At 41.8% G+C, this 24,011-nt stretch overlaps 2 protein-coding genes across 5 annotated transcripts in view; one reads left to right on the top strand and one right to left on the bottom strand.

The window, feature by feature from the left end:
* ATXN7 (ataxin 7) overlaps positions 1–2,382 on the bottom strand; it is a 158,326-nt gene extending 155,944 nt beyond the window's left edge. For 2 of the 3 annotated variants that reach the window (XM_070390922.1, XM_070390923.1), the window contains exon 1: positions 2,269–2,382. The gene's annotated coding sequence lies outside the window, so the exon portion shown is untranslated. The remainder of the gene's footprint in view (positions 1–2,268) is intronic. The other variant, XM_070390924.1, reaches the window with a different exon arrangement.
* Positions 2,383–2,480: 98 nt separating this feature from the next.
* On the top strand, positions 2,481–23,362 carry THOC7 (THO complex subunit 7). 2 transcript variants are annotated; one of them, XM_070390919.1, is made up of 8 exons: positions 2,481–2,564; positions 17,227–17,344; positions 18,077–18,204; positions 18,520–18,606; positions 20,355–20,412; positions 21,272–21,338; positions 21,419–21,488; positions 22,241–23,362. In XM_070390919.1, exons 1-8 carry the CDS (start codon positions 2,546–2,548, stop codon positions 22,306–22,308), a joined length of 615 nt encoding a protein of 204 aa, XP_070247020.1. In that variant the 5' UTR covers positions 2,481–2,545; the 3' UTR covers positions 22,309–23,362. The 2 variants fall into 2 exon arrangements, with proteins under 2 accessions (XP_070247020.1, XP_070247021.1); XM_070390920.1 differs by lacking the exon at positions 2,481–2,564 and adding an exon at positions 2,889–2,974.
* The last annotated feature ends 649 nt before the right edge of the window (positions 23,363–24,011 follow it).

Genomic DNA, 24,011 nt, shown 5'->3' with positions numbered 1-24,011 from the left:
CACTATATACTGTTTCAAAGTCAACATCATGATCAAAAGTGCCACTTGGGATTGACAGATAATCAATTGATACTTTCAAGTTAAAATTTTTAGTACTTAGGATTTAATATGTTTTTTATTGACTCAGAGAGGAAGGGAGGAGAGAGAGACAGAAACATCAATGATGAGAGAGAATCCTTGGTCGACTGCCTCTAGCACATCCCACACTAGGGATGAGCAGGGGCAACCTGGGCACTTGCCCTGACAGGGAATTGAACCTGGACTTGAACCATGACCTGGTTCATAGGTGGAAGCTCAACCACTGAACCCCGCCTGCCCCTGAGGCCCTTAAGATTTAAAGTAATTGTTTTGGTCAGAGAATCTTCCCTCCTTCTGAAAACCAAGACCATGAGCAGCGACAGAGGCACATGGCAGCCAATAGGATCTCAACGCCAGGGGAGTCCCACACCCGGGGGAGGGGCAGTTAGGCCTCAGAAATCCTCACACTTCCCATGTCCCCTGAGCCAAAAGGCAAAGACGCTCATCCTTCGACGCTCATCCTTCGGAGGCCCGCTCAAGAGGGTTACTCAAGTTGCGACCTCATAGCTACGAGGACAATCTTCCACGTGCTGGTTTCTAACTAGAGGTCCAATTAAGCCCACTTCCCAGTCACACGTCTGCATGAACTCTGCCCTTTGGGACCTGGGAGAAGCGGGAGGATGAACCCCACCGAGGCGAGGACACGGGATCCCCCAGAAGGGCTCCACCCCCCAGAACGGCTCCACCCCCCAGAAGGGCTCCATCTCCCAGAAGGGCTCCATCCCATAGAGGGGCTCCATCCCATAGAACGGCTTCATCCCCAGAAGGGCTCCACCCCCTAGAAGGGCTCCATCCCCCAGAAGGGCTCCATCTCCCAGAAGGGCTCCACCCCCCAGAAGGGCTCCATCCCATAGAAGGGCTCCATCTCCCAGAGGGGCTCCACCCCCCAGAGGGGCTCCATCCCCCAGAGGGGCTCCGTCCCACAGAAGGGCTCCATCCCCCAGAAGGGCTCCACCCCCCAGAGGGGCTCCACCCCCCAGAGGGGCTCCATCTCCCAGAGGGGCTCCACCCCCCAGAGGGGCTCCACCCCCCAGAAGGGCTCCATCCCACAGAGGGGCTCCATCCCCCAGAAGGGCTCCATCCCCCAGAAGGGCTCCACCCCCCAAAAGGGCTCCATCCCATAGAAGGGCTCCACCCCCCAGAGGGGCTCCACCCCCCAGAAGGGCTCCACCCCCGAGAAAGGCTCCGTCCCCCAGAGGGGCTCCGTCCCACAGAAGGGCTCCATCCCATAGAAGGGCCTCATCCCATAGAAGGGCTCCATCCCCCAGAAGGGCTCCATCCCATAGAAGGGCTCCATTCCATAGAAGGGCTCCACCCCCCAGAAGGGCTCCATCCCACAGAAGGGCTCCATCCCTGAAACACAGGGGGAGCGGGGGCCGTGGCGGGAGAGTAAGTCCACGCGGGTTCGAGGCTCAGGGACGCGCAGGGGCCGGCACAGCCTGTCCCAGGGAAGGTCCCCGCAGCGGGCCGGGCGCGCTCCTCCGGGGGCGCCGCTCACCGCCGCAAGGCTGCCCTTGGCCAGAAACTCGCCGACATGGATTCGAAGTGACTTTTGGGGAGCGATGCCCCCAGACTCCGCAGGGGGCCCCGGAAACGTGTAACTCGACTCGCGAGGCGACGTTTCCCATGAAGCACCGCCCCCCTTCACTTTCTACTTCCCCTTACGATGGGACAGGCAGAGGCTTTTTTTTTTTAATCCAAGAGAAAAATAAATAAATGATAAATAGATAAATACGTAAATGACAAATAAATAAGTGAATGATAAATAAATAAAGGCACGCCATCCCGGGTCAGCGCCGGGCCGCCAGGTGAGGACGGCGGGCACGGCGCTCCCAGTCCCGCCGCGAACTCCGCCCGGAGCTCCCCAAGTTTCCCCTCCCGACCCCGCCGGCCCCCGGGCAGCAGGCGGCCGCCCCTCCCGCTCCCGGGGCCCCGGCCTCCCCGACCGCCGGCCGCGCCCCGCGCCGGTGCGCGCTCCAGACCCGCCCGCGCGAGAGGCGGAACTTCGCGGGGACCCTCCGCTGCGCCCCGCCCCGCCGCGCGCCCAGGGGTCCCGGCGCCCCCGCCCGTCCCCCCTCGGGGCGAGCCCACCCCCGCAGCACGCGGAGGCCGCGGCCCCTCCCGGGAAGGCGCGGGCCTCGACCCCGGGCGGCCGCAGCCCCCCGCCGCCCCGGCGCCCCGCGAGCTCACCTGGCGGCGGCCGGGGCCTCGGGCGGCCTCCGGGCGGCGGCGGCGGGGCGGCCGGGGGACAGGGGCCGCCCGCGGGCAGGCTCCACGCGCGCCGGCCGGGCCGCCCCGGAGTGGCAGCCGGGGAGCGGGTCCCGCGGCGGCGGCGCGGCTCAGGCGTCGGAGCGGGCGGCCGCGGGCGCCGCCTCCGCCTCCATGCTGTTTACCCGGCTGCATTGTGGGAGTTTGACCTCCGCCGCCAACCGCCGCCTCAGCCCGCGCCGCCGCCGCCGCGCACGCCATGGGAGCCGTGACTGACGGTGAGGCGCCGCCGGCCGCTCCCGGAGCCGGGCCCCCGCCCCGGCCGCCCCGCGAGCCCCGGCCGCCGCGAGCACCGCCGGGCCGCGGACTCGCTGGCCGCTCCCGAGGCCGCGGCGGGCGGGGGTCGGCCGGGAGCGCACGCGGCGGGGGCCCGGAAGGGGCGCGGGCTGTCGGGGACGCGCTGGGCGCTCGTGGGCCCCGGGGAGCCGCGAAGGGGGGACGGGGAGGCCCGCACCCGGGGGCCGGAGGGCGGGCGGGCGGCTGGCGGGCAAGGGGACTCGGAGGGCGAGGTTCGGGCCAGCGGGGAGGAGGGGAGGCCGCGACCCGTGAGCGGGGTGTTGGCGCCGCATGGTGATCCCTGGAGGAGTCGGGACGGAACGCAAGCCCCCGCGGGCTCCGGCGCAGTGAGGTCCGGACTGGCCCTGGACTGGGGGGCGGGGGCGGGACAGGGTGCAAGGAGTGGATGCGGACAGGATGTAGCGGGTTGGGGCCACCTAGGGTGCATCAGGACCATAAGAGATTTGAGTGTGTTTGGCTTGGGTGGGTGCTTTGCTGGGAGGAAGGCCGGACGAGGTAGAGGCTGGGTTCACTGAGAGTTGTGAGGGCCATTGAGGAAGGTGACCGATTTGAGGAGGGACTCAGGGGGGGGTCTCTGCACTGAGCAGAAATAAAACAGCTTGAGGCCTTGAGGCAGGTGGGCAGGCATGATGGGCAACTGGAGGGAGGACCTCAGAAGGTATCCAGTGAAGGAGGAAGGAAGTCTCTGACATCTGGGAAGGGGACATCTAGGGGTGCCTGGTCCCTTTGTAGAGGGAGTGACTGGTAGTCATAGATATCTGTGGAGAGGACACTTCTGAAGAGTTGGGGGTAGACAGGGTCTCCAGGGACCAGGCAGTGGGAAGAAAGTAATAGACACAAATTTGTGGGTGTGATAAAGCATAGTGAGAGGCGGTGGGGCGATCTCAGAGATCCAGGTACTTCATGGGTAATGGTAAGTTTGCTTCATTCCAGTTTCATTGATTCAGTAGACATTCATTCCCCCTGGGCTAGGCTTTGGGATTACAGCCCATAACCAACAGGGGAGATCTTTTGCCCTATGAGGTTACAGGCTGGTGGGAAAGACACGTTGGATAATTAGTTTTAAGTGTGGCAACTGTTACCATAGGGGAAGGACCAGGTTGGGAACTGTAGAAGCATGTAACAAAGATTTCTTTATTCATTCTTGGAGATCAGAAAGCCTCCCTGAAAAAGTTACCCTTAATCCCCTTATAAATCCATGGGCTGGTGTTCCAGGGGGAATGACTTGTGCAAAGGCCCCAAAGTGTTGGAACAGCTCGAAGATGACAAATATTGGCTAGAATTTAGAAAGCTAAGAGACAGAGATTTCTGAGAGCAATGGGAAACTATGAAAAGTCCCATGTGATCAGATTTGCATTAAAAATAAAAAACACCACTACACTCTGCTATGTGAAGACTGATGAGAAAAGGGAAAGTGAGGAGTTAAGTCCCCCGCCCCAATCTCTAACATTTACATGACATTTATTGTATGTCATACAGTGTTCTAATTATCCCACTTTACAGATGAAACGGGGACACAAAGATGTTAAGTAACTACCCAAGGTTGCACGGGTAGTAAGGTCTAGAGCAGTGATGGCGAACCTTTTGAGCTCGGCGTGCCAGCATTTTGAAAAACCCTAACTAACTCTGGTGCTGTGTCACATAGAGAAATTTTTTGATATTTGCAACCATAGTAAAACAAAGACATATTTTTGATGTTTATTTATTTTTTTTTAAATATTTTATTGATTTTTTATAGAGAAGAAGGGAGAGGGACAGAGAGTTAGAAACATCGATGAGAGAGATCGATCAGCTGCCTCCTGCACGCACCCCACTGGGGATGTGCCCGCAACCCAGGTACATGCCCTTGACCGGACTCGAACCCGGGACCCTTCAGTCCGCAGGCCGACGCTCTATCCACTGAGCCAAACCGGTTCGGCTTTTGATGTTTATTTTATATATTTAAATGCCATTTAACAAAGAAAAATCAACCAAAATGAGTTCGTGTGTCACCTCTGACACACGTGTCAGAGGTTCGCCATCACTGGTCTAGAGCAGGGGTGGGGAACCTTTTCTCTGCCAAGGGCTGTTTGTATATTTATAACATCATTCACGGGCCATACAAAATTATCAACTTAAAAATTAGCCTGCTGTGTTTGGTCAAACATGTAATTAACTCACCCCTAATTCTTTGACAGGGCCAGACCAAATGATTTTGCAGGCCTTTATAGGGCCTGTGGGCCGGATGCTCCCCACCCCTGGTCTAGAGCCTGGGCTCAAAACCAGGCAGAATGGCTCCAGAGTTCTTGCCCTTCACCATTCTGATTAATGTCTGAGCTACTACTGCTGTGGTCCTAATACGAGCTAATGGGGGCTCAGGTGAAGAGGGAATGCAGAGGAGTGGAGCGGAGGAGAGAGATTTATGAGGGGCAATGTCAGGACTTCAATGATTGAGTGGATGAGGGGAAGGATCAAGGATTATCCCAGGTGTCTGAGTTGAGTGACTATGCTTGTTAGTGCTACTTTTCTATTGAGGAAGAGAACTTCAAAGGAGAGAGAGGTTTTGTCAGGAGATGAGAAGGGCAGATGAGTTCTAGTAAAGTTACTGACTGCAGTCAAGTGCCCCCTACATCCTGAGAGGCCATCGGCACCACCACTTGCAAGTTGTCTGACCTTGTGCAGGTTAATTAACCTCTCTGAGCCTCGGTTTCATTCTTTGGATGGGCATAATAGTAAAACCTAGGATTAAATGCAATAAAAGTCATAAAGTGCTTTGCACTGAGTCTGATACATAATGTTCAGTAAATAGTATTAAGTGTAAGAGCTGGTTTGCTCATCTCTTCTCCACTTTCCTTAGATGAGAACTGTGCCTTTTCCCTCTCATCTCATGATTGCCCTTCTCTGCTTGGAGATAGCCCGCATATTCTTCAAGACCTACCTCATCTGTCCCCTTTTGTCTTTCCTAGAACCAGTTAATCTTTCACCTGTAACCATGTTATTTCATGTATATTGCTGCTGTAGCCCTTAATACTTAACGTATTTAGCTTGTTCTAGAAATTTAAGGCAACTTACCATAATGAGTAAACATAAAATGAATGGGTGAGGAAGCAGGGCAGAAAGAACATGGAGACCAGGAAAACCAAGAAGTTACAAGTGAGGGTGATCCTCAAAATGCTAGGGTAAAGTCTGCTACATTTACTAGTAGAAGAAAGTGACAGTGGCTCTTGTTTCCCTAGCAGTTCATACCAAGAGCTGGTCCATTCTGTGAGCTAGTGTCTATGAGAGAAGGCAGCATTAGATAACTAAGACAAGCCGTTTTTGTGATTTAGACACTGGAGAAAAGACTTTGGGGTGCTTATAGAGAAAAGCCAGTGTCAGATCATCAACTTTCTTTTTAGCACTGAAGATCATTGGCTGTTTCTTAACACATCACTATTAGGTCAAAGAAGGCTAAATCCCAAGTTAGAAAGCATTCTAGAGCCAATAGACTGTGTGGTTTAGGCAAATAGCTTTGTTGGTCTGCCTTAATTCAGAGCAAAAAAAATTTTTTTAATCCTCACTTGAGGATACTTTTCCATTGACTTTTAGAGAGTGGAAGAGAGAAAGGAGGAAGAAGAAGGGGGGTGGGGGAGGGAGAGAGAGAGAGAGGGAGAGAGAGAGACATTGATGTGGAAGAGACACATCAACTAGTTGCCTCCAGCACAAAGGCTGACTGGCAACCGAGATACATGCCCTTGACCTGGAATCAAACCTGGGACCCCTTGGTCCTCAGGCTGACTCTGTACCATTGAGCAAACTGACCAGTTTCAGAGCAAAATGTTTTTGCTTGTTTGCTTTAAGGATATGTAGACATGCAGGAAAGAATGAACTACAACTTCTTCAGGCAGTTCTCATTACTGTTGTTTTCTTCAATTGAGATTTTGGTAAAAATCAAGCAGAAGTGAGAGATGTGTGATACACCTACAAGTATCTATTGCTTACCTTTTCAGCACGATGGCAGGTGCTGGGTATAGCAGTAAACTGCAGAGGAAGGCCTGACTCCTACTTGGGAGAGAGAAGCAATTGTGTGCAATCAGTCAGTAAATAAGTAATTTCTGAAAAAGAACATAATTAATTTCTGAAGTTAATTGAGTTCTGAGAATGATCTAGATCGGATGGAAGAGAGAGTAATGGGGAAGGCCTGCCAGCAACTAGGTAAAATAGGGTGATCAGGTATGGCTGCTCTCAAAAGTGACATTTAATGTGAGCCCTGCAGGGTCAACTCTGAAGACTCTGGGAAAGTATTCCAGATAGAGGCAACTGCTAGTGCAGAGGTCTGAGGTGAAAACAAGTTCTTCTCCCCACAGGGAAAATAAGGGAGGCTGGGTCCAGGCGGAGGTGGGCCAGGAGGGGTGTGACACAGAAGGAGGCTGGAAAAAGTAAATGAGCCTTCCAGGCCATGGAGAGGAGATGAAGTCTTCTGTGGGTACTTGGAAGTGATTGGAGGATTTTAAGCAGAAAAGCTAGTGATCTAGTAGATCTTTTAGATCATTCTGGGCTGCTGTGTAGAGAATGGATTCTAGGAAGGCAGAAATGGAGCAGGGAGAGATGAGACAGGTGGGCTTGGATTAGGGTGATAGCAGTGGAGAAGACTGAGAAGTGGGTGGCTTCCATAGCTCAGTCATTTTCCTGAAAAGTTCTCGGAGGAGTACCAGTGTCTGTCTCTGAGGAATCTGATTCTGAGATGCCTGGCATGTAATCCTTACATATGGGGCTGCCTATCTGATTGAACTGAGACCTCCTGGAGGACAAGCTCTGTATGTCCTGCACCCAACACAAGGACACCTGGATTAATTTGAGGAACTGCCCTGCCTCAGAGGGAAGGAGAGAAATCCCATATTGTTATCTATAGATACTGAACTATGGATATTATCACCAACACAGTAATTTTATAGATGGAAAAATGGAGGTCTTGTGCAGTCAGTGACTTACTGTCACATAGCCAGTTATTGGCAAGGCCATTCTCTCTCCCCTGTTGCACTCCAACATTTTGGCTAACTGGAAAGCAGTTTAGATGTTACCACTGCTAATTTAAGCTATGTTCACAGTTTGTATTTTGTATGTGTTAATTTAAAGGGTGGTAAACAGTGTTAGTACCCTAATAGAAATCATTTCAGAAGCCCTTTTGCAGTACAGAGAACATTAGGTAGATAAATTGATATGCCAGAGCAACAGATGGGAGATGAGGGGTGGGGGGTGGAGTGCTGGATGGGTCTGTACTTTGCATTTAATAGAGCTTATTGATTTTGACAGTTTAGTGGTCTTTTTAAAAAATCAAATGCATGGATATATGCTTATAAAAATTTGAAATAATCGTTTTAAATATGCCTCAGAACAATGTGACAAAATATTGGACCTATACTATGACTTTCTAATGTAATTGTTTATATTTTCCTATGACTGCAGAGGTGACACCACAGATCTGTAAAGGGAGGTAATAATACATACTCTAGAGCAGCGGTTCTCAACCTGTGGGTCGCGACCCCTTTGGCGGTCGAACGACCCTTTCACAGGGGTCGCCTAAGACCATCCTGCATATCAGATATTTACCTTACGATTCATAACAGTAGCAACATGACAGTTATGAAGTAGCAACGAAAATAATTTTATGGTTAGGTCACAACATGAGGAACTGTATTTAAAGGGCCAGAAGGTTGAGAACCACTGCTCTAGAGGGTTGTTTCAAGGATGAAGTGTGATACTGTATGTAAAGCACTTTGAAGTTCAGTGACCATTTATTTTATTGTCCAGAGCAGGACACTTTTCAGAGTGAAGGAATCAAACAAGATGTTTGGTCATCAAGTAGGAGTGTATAAACACTGTATAAGTGTCTGCTGCTGCTGTTTCTATTTCAGTTGCTAATCTAATGTTAATTAGACATTAGTGGGCTCGGGTTTTTTTTTTTTGCATTTTGCTTTTCACTAGCGCCAATGAATTTGCCCCTTGTTCCCTTGGCTATGGCCCCAGCCCAAGGGTTAGGGCTGTAGTTCAACTATTAAATAATGTTTCTTTAGCCAATATGGATGGTTTCTCAAAGCAAGATTGGAATTTCAACCTTGACTTTATTAGTACTGTACTCTAAATATTTAAGTAAATCTAGAGAAAAATAAAAGACCTCAACAATATTTTTGTTTTTTGAAAATTTAATTTTGGTTTAAGTAATTTACTTTGGCATCAGCAATTTATGTAGACTGGTCCTAAGTATCTCACAAGAGATCAGTATTTACATAAAGGAATCAAATTATTGTTTTTCCACCTGCCATTTTTGTGTCTTCTTAATAGTGTTGGCCTTAAAAATTGTTTTTAATGATTTTAAGCTTCTTGAAAAGGGGGAGGAGGGTTAGGTGTTATTTTACTATAAGGAATCAAACACAATGGAATATACCTCTTTCAGCTTAATAACTCTTGAGCAGCGAGGAGCTAATGATAAATTTAACAGGAATCTGTACACACATTGTTTTTACATAGCCTTGGTCTCTCTTGTTAACACCTCAGGGCAAACCAGCTTTCTTCTCGTTAACACATCATAGATTTATTAAAGAACATTGATTAGAACTTTTTTAATGCAGAAAAAATTAAGGAAAATACCTCAATATACCATTAAGCTCACTACCTGTCAACAACTGTTGATATTTTTTTTAAGTCAGAAAATTCAGGAAGAAATGTGACACCTTCCTTTACTCACCTTCCATTACTAACCCACTGCCCAAAGGTCATCCCTATAAACTCTATTGTGTGCCCTTCCAGAATGATATTTAAATGCTCATAAAAAGTGAAAAGCACCTTCTCTGGTGCAGACTGTTGAGTTTTTTTTTTGTTTGTTTGTTTGTTTTTTAAATATATTTTATTGATTTTTCACAGAGAAGAAGGGAGAGGGATAGAGAGTTAGAAACATCGATGAGAGAGACATCGATCAGCTGCCTCCTGCACGCCCCCCACTGGGGATGTGCTCACAACCAAGGTACATGCCCTTGACCGGAATCGAACCCAGGACCCTTCAGTCCGCAAGCCAATGCTCTATCCACTGAGCCAAACCGGTTTGGCTGCAGACTCTTGAGTTTGAGTCCCAGCTCTACTCCTTACTTCCTGTGACATTTAATTTGGGGCAAATAAAAATGTATTTTTACCTGTATCTGTAAAATAAGGGTAATATCTGTTTTATAGGACTATTGTGCAGATTAAATGTGTTTTTATGTGAAAAGCACTTAGAACAATTCCTAGCGTATTACAAGCGTTATGTATTTGTTAATATGCCAAAATGTATATGTCCTTTAAAATTTTATACAGGTGTTTCCACCGTCTTCTATATTATACTTCTGCAATTAATGATAGAGCTTGGAACTTTTCCTTCCTTATTCTTTTGTATCAATGTGTAGTATTTTATTCTATTTATTTATTTATTGAATTTATTGGGGTGACACTGATTAACAAAATTATACAGGTTTCATTCAGATGCACAGTTCTAACATCACATCATCAGTACACTGTATTGTGTGTTTACCATCCCAAGTCAAGTCTCCGTCCATTACCATTTATTCCCACTATATCCTCCTCCCTCCCCCTCTACCCTTCCACCCTCATCCCCACCCCTGTCCAGGCAGTCACCTCACTGTTGTCTGTGTCTATGAGTTTTTTCTTTTTTGCTCAACCCATCCCCCCAGACATTCCCCTACCTGACAGTTGTCAGCCTGCTCTCTATGCATCTGTCACTGTTTTGCTGGTTAGTTCATTTTGGCTGGAGTGAAATCATGTGGTACTTGTCTTTCTCTGACTGGCTTATTTCACTTAGCATAATGCTCTCCAGGTCCATTCATGCAGTTGCAAAGGGTAAGATTTCCTTCTTTTGTACGGCCAAGTAGTATTTCATTGTATAAATGTACCATAGCTTTTTAAAAATGTATTTAGCTATTTTCAATTTTTTGCTCTTACCCAATAGTGTTACAGTGGAGCTGTTTGTATATATGTCTTCGTACACTTGTAGGAATAATTTTTAGAATATGGTACAGATCATAGGCTATATGTATTTTTAATTTTGACACATATTACTAAATTGCCCTGATGCCAGCTGTTTTTTGCTGTAATCCTGTCTGAAATTATTATCCCTTCCTGTGGTTTTCAGTTTGGATTCAGAGGGTTTAGGAACACCTGGCTGGAAAAAGCCAGCGGTGGGTTTGCATGCCTGCAATATTCCCGCTAAATTAACTTGCCTTCTAAAGGAGATGCTCGTCTTCAGTGGTAGGTCCCAGGATTGCTATTTCCTAAACAGCTGAGGTTGCAGTGCTGTGAGGGCTTCCAGTGGGGGGAGTCACTTTTGAGGGCAGGTGGAGGTGTCCTAACCGGAGGTTCTGGCCATAGTTATCAAGCCTGGACCTGTCTCTGAAGAAGTCAGTGCTTTGGAGGTTGGCCACCATTATTATCTTCCAAATTATTTTCCTCTTTCGTTTTTGAATGTTTGCTGTTAGATGTTCTGAACAGTTGTTTTGTAGTCGAGGTTTTAATACCTACTGTGGAGAATAACAACTATGGGTTTTGAAAGGAGTATTCGTCTGGGTTTATGAGAGACTGTCTTTCCACACTAAAATGAGAACACAGTTAAAATGGCGATGTCACCTGGCCAGAGGGCTTGGAAACGGAGAGTTGGTTTAGTGACTATAAAGGAGTAATTTCTTCCTGCCTCTGTTTGTGGAAAATGGGTAATTTCTTCTAGATATGGGTTGGCAGATAAGACAGGAAGGGGTCTAAAATGCATCTCAATTTTATGAGAAAATATTTGCTTGTCATCATACAGGTGTCATAACTGATTTTAAAGTGATTTCAATAGCAGAAAGTTTATAGGTATAATTATGGTACAACATATAACCCAGGGGTGGGCAAACTTTTTGACTCGAGGGCCACAATGGGTTCTTTTTTTTTTTTTTAATATATTTTATTGATTTCTTACAGAGAGGAAGGGAGAGGGATAGAGAGTCAGAAACATCGATGAGAGAGAAACATCAATCAGCTGCCTCCAGCACATCTCCCACTGGGGATGTGTCCGCAACCCAGGTACATGCCCTTGACCAGAATCGAACCTGGGGCCTTTCAGTCCGCAGGCCAACGCTCTATCCACTGAGCCAAACCGGTTTTGGCCACAATGGGTTCTTAAACTGGACAGGAGGGCCGGAACAAAAGCATGGATGGAGTGTTTGTGTGAACTAATATAAATTCAAAGTAAACATCATTACATAAAAGGGTATGGCCTTTTTTTTTTTTTTTTAGTTTTATTCATTTCAAGTTTGCCCACGGCTGATATAACCAAATGCAGTAGGAAATCTCCCTACAGGCCTAAAGTCGAGCAGAAAACCATTCTCAGGGCAGATGTTAAGCATTTTGGTTTAAAAGCTCTTTCCAGATGACGTTGATCCTTATAGTCAGTAAAGAAAGTAATTATGACAAGTAAGGAATGATGTTGATAATATCAATAAAATAGTTTCTAAGTCATCTTTATTGTTTTTACAGGGTGGGCCAAGGCCCGCCAGAATTATTAGTATTAGCATTCAAATTGCTTATAAAGAGCTTCAAGCATGATAATAATTTATGAAGTCAATGTATATAGTAAACAAAACATGTCTTAGGTGTGTTCAATCTAGAGCTAATTGATGAGGTATCATTAAAAATAATAATGCTCACGTCATGTGTGTTGGGGACTGTCAGCAGCAGTCCATCTTTAAGTTGAGAAAGAACAGAGCCTGTTTTTAAACTGGCACCTCACCCCTTTGTTTTATTTTGTTGCTCTTGGAGCTGTGCTCTGCTTTATATGTGGGATTTCAGTAATTCTCATCCCCAGAGAATTTTTTAGGCAGCAACTCTTCCATGCAGTTTAAGGTAGGAAAGGTATAACCTTGCAATATGAAGTTTGAGATAACCAAATTTGTGAGAGATCCTAACTGGGCAAAACTTTATGCATAAATGCATAGCATATATCTTTCTGAGTATACTGATCTATCTATGATACATATTCAATATTTACTCATTTTTTACCATTTTTAGGAGATACAAGTTGTGGATTAAATTTAACATAAAGATAGGATATCTTTTTTTCCCCTGCTTTCCTTCTGTGAACAGGCATTATGCTTTTTTGTATATTTTATTTCTGTAAAGTTTCACAGAAGTCCTACAAAGTGTGAAGTTTTATTCCCATTTTGCAGGTGAAGTTAAATATTGCTCACATACATACACACCCTCACAGTAAACACTGTGGACTAACCAGAACACTGGCCCAGAAGTTGGGCTGTGAGCAAATGCTCTCTGCTCTAAAAGGAAAGGACAGGACTGAAGCCAGAAAATGGCCTTGGCTTTCTGGTCAGAGTCCTCTGCGCTTCCAGAACCGGTCACACAGACTCCTCCGCATGCCTTCGCCTGTTCCTAACCAGGTCTCTGCTCAGCCCTGACCTGCCTCCCGAGACCTGTGACTAATCTCTGCTTCAGTTCATGCCATTGCAGCTCCTAACCGCACATGCTCCCTGCCTGTGGCCTTTTCGCAGTTGTAGTCCACTTTGTACACTGCCCTCGGCTTAATCCTGCTGGAAAGTCCTGCCCAGGAGCCTTTAGAAACTCCCAGTTGCCTACCAGCAAGGTCCAAGTCTACTAGCACGGCCATGACTAGTGCGGACTCCCATTCTGACCCCTGGCGGCCTTTGTGGGCTTGGTCCTGAGCTTTGTCTCACTCTCCCAGCCTCCCTGGTGTTCTGGGCAGTCCTGCCCAGATCCAGCTGCAGCCCATAGCAGTGGGGCTTGGGAAAGGACCTTTGCTTGCTTTTTTCCCTAACAGCTTTATGAGGCATAAGTAATATATAAAGACTTGTGCATATTTAATGTCTACAATTCGTTGTGTTTGAACATATGCAAACACTTATGATACCATCACCACATCAGAGCTTTCTTTTTCAAATAACAGCTAACAGATTTTGAGTACGCATATGGCTCAAAAATCAAATGATATAAAAGCATGTTTCCCCCTTGACAGCCTGTTGCTCATCTAGTCCCCTGACACTGCCCCTCTCCCAGTAACCTCTTTTATTAGTTCCTTGTATATCATTTCAGGTTATCTTTGTGACTATACGCACATGTGAATATATCTTCTTATTCCCCTTCATTTTTTTATGGAGGAAACATGCCAAACACACAGTTCTTCACCTTGCTCTTGCAACAAGTTTTCTTAAGTGACCTCTTTGTATCAGTACATTGATTTTTTTTGCTTTTTTATAGTTTCATGGTATTTCATCATATTCCTGTACCAAATGTATTTAATTAGCCCCCTGTTGATGGACATACGTCATATTGCACATGTGCAAGTATATCTAGGATTATTGATTCACAGGATATATATTATTTGAAATTTTGATAGATGCCTTTTAGCTTTTTTAGTTGATAATTTTTAAATATCAAAAGAGCAGCTCAAATTCCACTTCTCCTAAAATCCCCAAACCAAAGGGAGCCCTCATCCTAATTTCTTCTGCTGTGTGTCTGTCACTCGTTAGCAATCACGTGTGTGTTATTTCCCTAACTGAAGTGAAAGAACTCCGGGCTTTCTTTCACATACTCAGAACTTACTCTGGTACCTATAGATGCATCTGCTCATTGATCAAATGTGCATGTCTTTTGTTCAAGAAGAGAAATCTCTGCTGTGGGCCTGAACATAAGGAAACTGCGTGCTACTTACTAGTGGTTTATTGAGACAAAGCTTTCTTTGGAGGGCAGATGCTCTCAGGCAGGCGCCACAACCAATTTTAAAATATTTATTGAGCATCAGAAATATAGACACAGTGAGAGGCTAGGAGGAAGAAGAATGAGCAAAACAGGACTGGTCCTTATGAACCCTTCCCCAAGTTTACTAGGCCTTTACTTTATAGTGTTTTAAACATATTTCAAAAATGTTTGTAATTGGGAAATTACATACATAAAAGTGCACAGATTTTAAGTATACAGGTGGAATGATTGCAAAATCTGCTTGAAACATTTTTTGTTAGTTACTAAACTTTTAAAAATCTCTTGAAAAACTCGTTCTGGTAATAGCTTCCCCTAAGTCAGGATAGTCACTCCCCAATTTCTCTGTTCCTTTTTTCCTGTTCCCTGAATGCATTTACATTTGAAATCCCTGATCCTCAATAAAGTAGGATGCCTAGGCATCTGGGAGGCAGAAGGGGTTTGGGGTGGGAGGAGAGGTAATTGGAAGAGCAGAGATAAGAAGACTGACAAAGGAATTGAGCAGTATAAATTGAACACCAGCCCTAGCTGGTTTGGTTCAATGGGTAGAGTGTCATCCTGTGGACTGAAGGGTCCTGGGTTCAATTCCAGTCAAGGGCACATGCCTGGGTTGCGGGCTCCATCCCATGTGTGCAGGAGGCAGCCAATCGATGATTCTCTATCATCATCAATGTTTCTATCTCTTCTCCCTCTCTGAAATCAATAAAAAATATATTAATAAATAAATTGAACAACAGACTGCTTATCTATTGTATATTTACTTTTATTTTAACAAAGTTTGTTTGTTTGTTTGTTTATCCTCACCCCAGGATATTTTTTCCATTGATTTCTGGAGTGGAAGGGAGGGAGGAGAAGGGAGAGAGAAATATCAATGTGAGAGAGACACATCAATTGGTTGCCTTCCACACACACACCCCCCCCCCCCCCCCCGACTGGGGCTGGGATTGGACCTGCAACCCAGGTACATGCCCTTGACCTGGAATCCAACCTGAGACCCTTCAGTGCGTGGGCCAATGCTCTAACCACTGAGCACACCACCAGGGCACATGTTTATAGTTTTTAAAAAAATCAATTCATTTTCTGCAGTTTAATCTCTTCAAGTACTGTGTTTTGTCTCCATCTCCTCAAATAGCATTGTTGGTGGTTAAAAACAAAGCATTAGTTGGTATTTTAAAGTGTAAAATTAAAACACCTGATGAATCTGTAAGCAGCCTATCAAAGCCATGACTCAGAACAAAACCCAATTCTAAAATGTTTATCTGATGTCACAGAATAAATTTTAAAACAGGCTATTTGCCCTCTATAGTTTATCTCAGCTGCACCTGCCCTCGAGAATGCTGCCCACACACAGGAACTGTTGTTTAAAGATTTTGCTGTTGATTCAACAGGCAGGCTCTCCAGGAATTATTTACACTTTAAATTATTATAAAAAATGCATGCACATGTTAAAAACCAAACACAATTCTACAAAGCCATTTAGAAAATTAAATACTTTCTCATCCTTTGTCATCTCTTACCAGAAACGATCAGTATTACCAGTTTCTTGTATATTCTCCCAAAGATACTCTGTGAATAGCATACCGCTTGTGTGATGTGTGAACACAAACACACCAAGCCCTCCTCCATTTCTACACAAATGGCAACAAGCTGTGTGTTCTGCACCTGTTTTGTTTTCATTTTACTTAACATCTGGGTTGTTTTGTTTTGTGTTTTTCTGGCAATGTTATATATATATACCCACACTATTCTTTTGGCTGCATAATATGTAATTTAAGCAGTTTCTTCCTGGTGAATGTTTACGTTTGCAATCTTTCCTCTACAAACAGCACTGTTAAGGACATCCCTTTACATTTATCTTTGTGCATGGGTGCACATGTACCTAGAGTATGAGTTCCTAGAATGTGCCTTTTAAATAGTGTTTGTTTTGGCCCAGTTGCCCTGCAAAGAGTGTACCTACCGGTTTACTTTCCATCAGTGTATGTAAGTGCAGTTTCTCAGCACTCTTGCTAACACTTCTATTATCAGGTCATTTGTTTTTTGCCATTCTTCTTGATGAAAATGATATTTTGATGTGGTTTCAAATTGTCTTTCTGTTGTTTTGATCCAGAATGATTTTGTCCAGGAAGAATAGCTCAGGGCTGGCAGGCCACTTCTTACTCATCATAATCATCTCTGCTGCTTTTCTAATTCCTTTTTTTCTTTGCCTTGGAGCAAAAGTGAGACAGACTTGTTTTAAAAAAATATCCTTTTGGGGAAAGAACATTGCATATATAATGACTAGATTACACATTAAAAAAAAAAAGAGTCCATTTATTTGACCCATCTCTCTTCTCATTTCCTAGGCTGCCTCTCTTCCCTCTATTCCTTTTAATCCTTTGACCAGAGGACCTCACACTAGTTAGAGACATGAGCACTTCAATCTTCCTTCTGTCTGAACAGATTTTTCCAAATAAAGTTTTCCAAGAATTAGCTTATTTCCTTGGTGGTACCTGAAAATTATTTCTACTCAGCAAACCAGCAGTAGAATCAATCACAGTTCTGTAAGGGCTGGGCTTTTCACTGCTGTAACCCCAGCCCTAAGATAGTGCCTGACACACATAGAGACACTCAGCTTTATATGTATGTATATAGTAGTAAAACCTACATAATATAAAATTGACCATTTTAACAATTTTTAAGTGTACAGTTCAGTGGCATAGAGTACATTTACATTTCATTAGTTTTCTTTCAGATGAATGAATGAGTAGTGATACTTGTTTTTTGTTTCTGAAATTAACAAGAGCAAGATGGTCTTTTAATTCACATTGTTCTTTCCTCCAGACGAAGTCATACGGAAGCGTCTCCTAATTGATGGAGATGGCGCTGGAGATGATCGCAGAATTAATCTGCTAGTGAAAAGTTTCATTAAATGGTGCAACTCTGGATCCCAGGAAGAGGGGTATATCTTTTCACTGTTGTTTCTATACCACTGTCCTCATGTGATTGTAGGCCTTATACACAGTTCTGATAATATTGCAGATTTTCACCCACCTTAAATGTCCAATTGAGTCAACTCTTGGTTAATCAAGAGTGGGTTTTTCTGGCATTAATTCTCTGGAGAGGCCTGCTTTATGTTTGTTAAAAGGTGTAGAAAGCATAGTGACTAGAAGAAATGAAGATTAAATCCAGGCTCATTATTTAGTCACTTTTAGCAGATATGTGTTTAAACATCTAAATAAAATGTTCTTTTTTAAATAAGGTAATAGGTTGCTGCAAAGTTTTGTACATATTTAATAATTTTTAAATTAGAAAAATTTTCCTAATTTGAATTAGCTTTTCACATAGACAAATAACCATATAGAGTGAAAAAATTGTGAGAATTGTGAAGACAAAAAATCTGATCAAAACATTTAAAAAAGTATTTAAAACAAGTAGCTGTTTAAATTAAACTTATACTGATAGGAACAACAATACCATCTTTGCATTTTTAACTAAAGCAGTTATAAACTCAAGTGTACTATATTTGGGAAAAGAAAACAAGGGACAGATAGTCTAAATTGTTTAAAGTAAAGCAAAGGATTCTCTCAGAACTTTATGTAATTTAATTAGCAAATGTTTGCCTACACTATAGATAGTTCAACTTTGGTAATCCGCAAAAATCTTTATTCCGTTTTTCTCTCTTTTGTATTAGTTACAGCCAGTACCAACGTATGCTGAGTACACTGTCTCAGTGTGAATTTTCCATGGGCAAAACTTTGCTGGTATATGATATGAATCTCAGAGAAATGGAAAATTATGAAAAAATTTACAAAGAAATAGGTAAAGAAACCTAATAAATTAATTAATCTTTAGCTATAATTTTAATTTTTATGGCCTAGGGGAAATAATACTTGCAAGTATTTTTCTTTGATTAGTAGTAAAATAATGACAATAACAATATTAATAGAAAGAATATAGTAAAATCAGTTACAAAAATGTATTTTAATATGATATAGTACTTTACAATTTTTTAAAAAAATGTCAGCATCTATTTTATTAGCAATGGAACTTAATTTAAAAACACATTTTAAATTTGAAAATGGATGGAGATTATAGATGTTGTTACAACTATCTTTAAAAAACCTTTTTCTATAGAATGTAGCATTGCTGGAGCACATGAAAAAATTGCTGAGTGCAAAAAGCAGATTCTTCAAGCAAAACGAATACGAAAAAATCGCCAAGGTAAGAGTTTTGTGGGATTTAGTTAGTGTGCGAATACTTTATTACTGACTAGGATTTTCATGATTTTTTTTTTTTTTAATGTTGTGAGGTAAAATCTTCAGCTAGAATCAGACTGAATTGTAAAAAAGAATTAGGGGCCCTAGCTGGTTTGGCTCAGTGGATAGAGCATTGGCCTGCAGACTGAAAGGTCCCAGTCTGATTCAGGTCAAGGGCACATACTTCGGTTACAGGCTCCTCCCCAGCCTGGGCCCTGGTTGGGCATAGGCAGGAGACAACCAATTGATGCGTTTCTCTCACATCGATATTTCTCTCTTGTCTTTTCTTCTCTCTTCCACTCTCTAACAATCAATGGAAAAATATCCTCGGGTGAGGATTAAAAAAGAAAAAAGAATTAGGAGCCAAACTTAATTCTTCAAAATTATATTATTCTTTAAAATAGAGAAGGAAGGTTATGCTAAAAAAAATTTTATTTTTCCTGGATTGAATTGATTATGCAAGTATTTCTTAAGTATTTGTTTTTTTATTTTTTTGTGTTTTTTTTTACTGTCTTCAGACCCCTCTGCCTAAATAATATAATGGTTAATCTGCAAAGGCTATTTACACAAATACACTAGATTTAGGATTTTGTTTGTTGTTTACTTGTTTAATTGGAGTACTTAAAAAAATAATTTAAGCTCACTGAGTTTTTATTAAGTACAAAGCAAGCAAATATTTACAAGCTGCCTAAATGATAAGAGGAAGGTTAAAGTTTTGCTCTCTTTGTTCTTAAATTAGGGTATGTCCTTATTGCAGTCCATAAAAACAATTTCAAAACAATTTTTAATGGCAGAGGTATTATTCCTCCTATAATGTAAATTGAAAGAAAGACAGAAAGAAATAAAATGTATAATTAGAATTGTGACATATATGAAAAACTAGAAGGAAATGGGAAATGTTAATGGTTATTTGGGGGTTGTAGGTTTTTATGGCTTAAGTTTTTTTTGTTTGTCACACTTTTGTTGAATTAATATGCAGATTTCCAAAACAATAAATTTTACTTTTTAACAAATAATTACAACGATGTTCAATTCCTTTTTTTTAATTCAGTCTAAAATGCATGTGGTCAAGTTTTGGTGGTGAGTTTACAGCAAGATATACCAATTAATAAATCAATTGTAAATTCTTTTTAAATGTTACACATTGTTTTTTTGACTGTTGAGGGCTTTCAAATGAATGCTGCTATTATCATTTCATAAGAAAGGTTAACGGAAGATACATGGTTTATCCTGGAAGTCTCAGTGGAGCAGAAACAAGGTTCCTGAATTTTAAATCATTTCTAGGTTCTGAAATCTTTGCCTTTAGAATGAGTGAGAAGTACAATTTGCTGTTGTCTAAGGTCTGGACTTAATGGTATGCTATATTTACCTTGCTGATGGTTTATTTGCTGGGCAAATAGTATACAGTCCTCTTTAGAATCATCCACTGGATCAGTAATGACTTAAGATCACGTATGCCTCTGCTGGCCTCTTGTATTCTGCCCATGAAAAGGCAAGTGGAAAACAGAGCAGGAGCTAACGTGCTTGCTTAGAACACTTGAAGTCGTGTGTCACTGCAGTTGTAGCTGAGTCAAGTGACACTGGCAGTACTCTTTCCTTCCTAAAACGTTTCATTTCCTTATGAACTAGGAAAGTGATTTGGAAAGACTTGTGATATTATACATTTTATTTTGATATCCAGGTTCAAAAAAACCTTAATTTTATATCTTTCAGAATATGATGCTTTGGCAAAAGTGATTCAGCATCATCCAGACAGGCATGAGACATTAAAGTAAGTTTAGAGCTTTACTAGAAAGTAATCTTTATATGTGTTTATGTTTCAAAAGGAGGGACCAGGTTGCCAATATGACATAGTCTAATACTATTAAATAGATATTTTTAATGCTCCTGCCTATACTGCTTGTAGTTCTGAAATAAACGCATATAATATGCATCAATATGAAAATGAATAAATAGAATATGTCCTACTTATATAGTGTAATACTAAATAGTAGTTAAAAAGAATAAAGTAGAATTACTCTTTAAACACATAATCAGAGAAAAGAAAAACAGAAGATATGTAAGGTGGGGCAAACGTAGGTTTACTGTTGCGAGTGTGAGAAACACAGTTCATTCTTGTATTATTATTTACTAATTATTGTATTATTTTCCATATGAACAACTGTAAACCTACTTTAGAAATACAAATATATACTTTAAAAAAGGATTGGAATAACATAGTGATTGCCTGAGTGGGTGGTAAAGGAAGAAAAATGGCTTGGGATAGAGGACTGGGGGTAAGATTAAAAGTGTGTCAAGCAAATCTGCAATGTTTTATTTCTTTTCCCAAAAACCCAACTTGAAATAAGTATGACAAAATGTTGTTAAAACTCATCAATTCTTGGGGTTTGATATTCTGTTATCTATGTTTTCCTATACTTTAAAAAGTATATAGAAATTTCATTTTAATGAAAATAAATGCATACTTAGAAGTTAAGAATAAATCACTGTAGCTTTAAAAGTCTAATTATAATAGAGTGTTATAACTCATCCTTTTTTTTATTTTTAAAAACTACTTAGTAATTAAAAAGTTAGTTATTATGAATTCTGTTCCTCCGTTAGCAAAATATAACACTTTTATTGTTTTCCAGGGAACTAGAAGCTCTGGGCAAAGAATTGGAGCATCTTTCACATATTAAAGAAAGTGTTGAAGATAAGGTATTTGCATATATATGTTAGATTTCATGATATGTATGTTTATAGGTCAATGTGTATTAATTTTTTTCTTGTTAACACAGCTGGAATTGAGACGGAAACAGTTTCATGTTCTTCTTAGTACCATCCACGAACTTCAGCAAACACTGGAAAGTAAGTAGAAATAGTTTAATAACGAATGTTTATAAGGATTTTTAATGGCCCAGGGACATGCCTTCTAAAATATACATCTCAAAAGAGAGAGTACATGTTCAATTTTAGAAAATCAGTGTAGTTGGGTGACGTTAGAAAGTACTCATGTTGTTCAGCTTTCTGAATAAATGTAGAAAAATCTGAATTTGTAGTAATATCTGATTTAAACACATATCCAGTAGTCTATATTAAAAGCAATTTAAGGGTAATAGATTTGGAATTTTTTTGGTTTATTATAGTTTATTGCAATAAAGTAACGATGCAGGATCCAGGCAGGCCATAAGTGAGTGAAGTAGTTAGTGATAAGCATATTTGCATACTCAGAATAGTGGGTGCTTTGGGGGAACTGTAGACTTGCTCATGGTATTGATTATAACCAAAACAAAATTTCTGTATTATCTGATCTGATTGTTTTCAAGAAAAGCTAAGACCTAGGTTTTTGTTTAAAGTGAAATCTATCACTTATGTTTTACATTATTCACATAAGTTTTACATTATTTACATCAGTTTCACATTTACGAATACACAAGAACAACCAAAATGGAATTTTTAAAACCAAACACTTGTGTGTGCTGATTACAGTCATAGGCTATTATTTTGCCATTTTTATTTTAAATTGACTGTCTAATAAAGGATAAACGTTTTTATATATTTATTAGACATATAATTTAAGCAAATTTGACTAAAGTTTTATGTTTCTTTCTCAATCATAGATGATGAGAAGCTCTCAGAGGTTGAGGAGTCTCAGGAAACAAGCATGGACGCAGATCCTAAGCCATAGGCCAGCGCTCATCACTCCCCAGCTATTGAAGGAGCAACACGAGCTTAGTGTGTTTAGCATTTGCTGTGCTCTTGAGAAATTTAAAGTTTTGTCAGTGAACTAATTTGCTTTTAAATGTTTATGTACAGTTCATTCATATTTCTTCACACAAAAGAAAATGACTCCACTATATATTTGTTTTGTTATTGAAATACCTTTTTTATTCTTAAACTTAAAAGGTAGGAAGCAGCATCCAAAACTGTTCAATAAAACTTTTTCAAGCTCATTAGTATTCTAGGAAGTTTTTAACTATTAACATTGATTTGCTTACAAAATAAGCTAAAAGATTGTGAGAAGGTGGTGTTTCTAGGATGTCCATGAGAAAGTGAGTCAACTTCTGGAAATTGTTACCACTTTTTAAAATAGGTATAATTGTCCTTTGTTTGTTTGTTTTGTGTGGTTTTTAAAAAATATTTTTATTGATTTCCGAGAGGAAGGGAGAGAGTGAGTGAGAAATAGAAACATCAATGAGAGAATCATTGATCGCCTGCCTCCTGCATGTGCCCTGATCGGGAATCGAACCAGTGACCTCCTGGTTCATAGGCCAGCGCTCAACCACTGAGCCATGCCAGTAGGCATTGTTACCACTTTTGAAGTGGAGTATTTGGACAGGCTTCAGGAGGGCTGTGAACTTGCAAATATGTGCAAAATGTTTGTGGTGTATGGTCATTGTGGGACAGGTTCCATGATGTTAAGAATCACTGGTGTAAAAGGCAAAGCAAATCCATATGCATTATTTTCTAGATCTCTCTCCTTAATACTTGAGCAATGTGGTCGTTAAGTTTTGTTCAGCCCTAGCCGGTTTGGCTCGGTGGATAGAGCGTTGGCCTGCAGACTGAAGGGTCCCAGGTTCGATTCCAGGCTTGATCCCCAGTGGGGGGTGTGCAGGAGGCAGCCAGTCAATGATTCTCTCATCATTGATGTTTCTATCTCTCTTTCCCTCTTAATTCCTGTCTGAAATCAATAAAAATATATTTTTAAAAAATAATATAAATAAATAAATGTTTTGTTCATATTTCCTCTCAACTGTTTTGTTCCTTGGGAATAACTTTCAGTGGAGAAAAGTCGATAAAGTGAAGAGTAATTTTAGAATAGTATATGAATATGGTCTTGCTTAAGGGAATTCATGATCTTTTTAAAAGTAAACTAAGGCTGAATCACCTGTAATTTTCTTAAGTATTAAATTACATTTTCAATACTTGTTAGGTTTCATCTTTATTCATTTATTTTAGTTCTGAAACATGACACTTTACATGAATCATACCTTAATAGTGTTAAATTTTTATAATTTTAAGAATTTTTATATTTAAAAACATGAAAATTTGAAATTAGCTCAGTTGTAGTTATATTAAAAGTGTCATAATACCTTTTTAAAAATATTTTTTTTAATTTATTTCTGAGAGGGAGAGAAACCTCAATGATGAGAGAGAATCATTGATAGGCTGCCTCCTGCACGCCCCACACTAGGGATTGAGCCCACAATCCTGGGCATGTCCCCTAAACGGGAATCAAACCCTGGTCTCCTGGTTCATAGGTAGACGCTCAACCACTGAGATACAGCGGGCAAGCAAAAAGTGTGGTCATACCTTTAAATACTTTGTTGTATTTAAAGGCAATCATGGGAGAAATATTTTTGCAGAATTGTTATGCCTTAATGTTTCTAT

This window comes from Myotis yumanensis, unplaced genomic scaffold (assembly GCF_028538775.1).
Source record: "Myotis yumanensis isolate MYYU_CA2020_CCGP unplaced genomic scaffold, mMyoYum1.0.hap1 SCAF_14, whole genome shotgun sequence".
Classification (NCBI taxonomy): Eukaryota; Metazoa; Chordata; class Mammalia; order Chiroptera; family Vespertilionidae; genus Myotis; species Myotis yumanensis.
Note: the sequence above shows the minus strand (reverse complement) of the source record. Positions and strands in the feature narration are given on the sequence as shown.

What these genes read in the sequence shown, in the direction of transcription:
- THOC7 (XM_070390919.1), top strand. An exon ending in TCTGGATCCCAGGAAGAGGG is followed by an intron (nt 17,345 to 18,076) that starts GTATATCTTTTC and finishes CTTTTGTATTAG; the next exon opens with TTACAGCCAGTACCAACGTA. An exon ending in AAGAAAGTGTTGAAGATAAG is followed by an intron (nt 21,339 to 21,418) that starts GTATTTGCATAT and finishes TTGTTAACACAG; the next exon opens with CTGGAATTGAGACGGAAACA.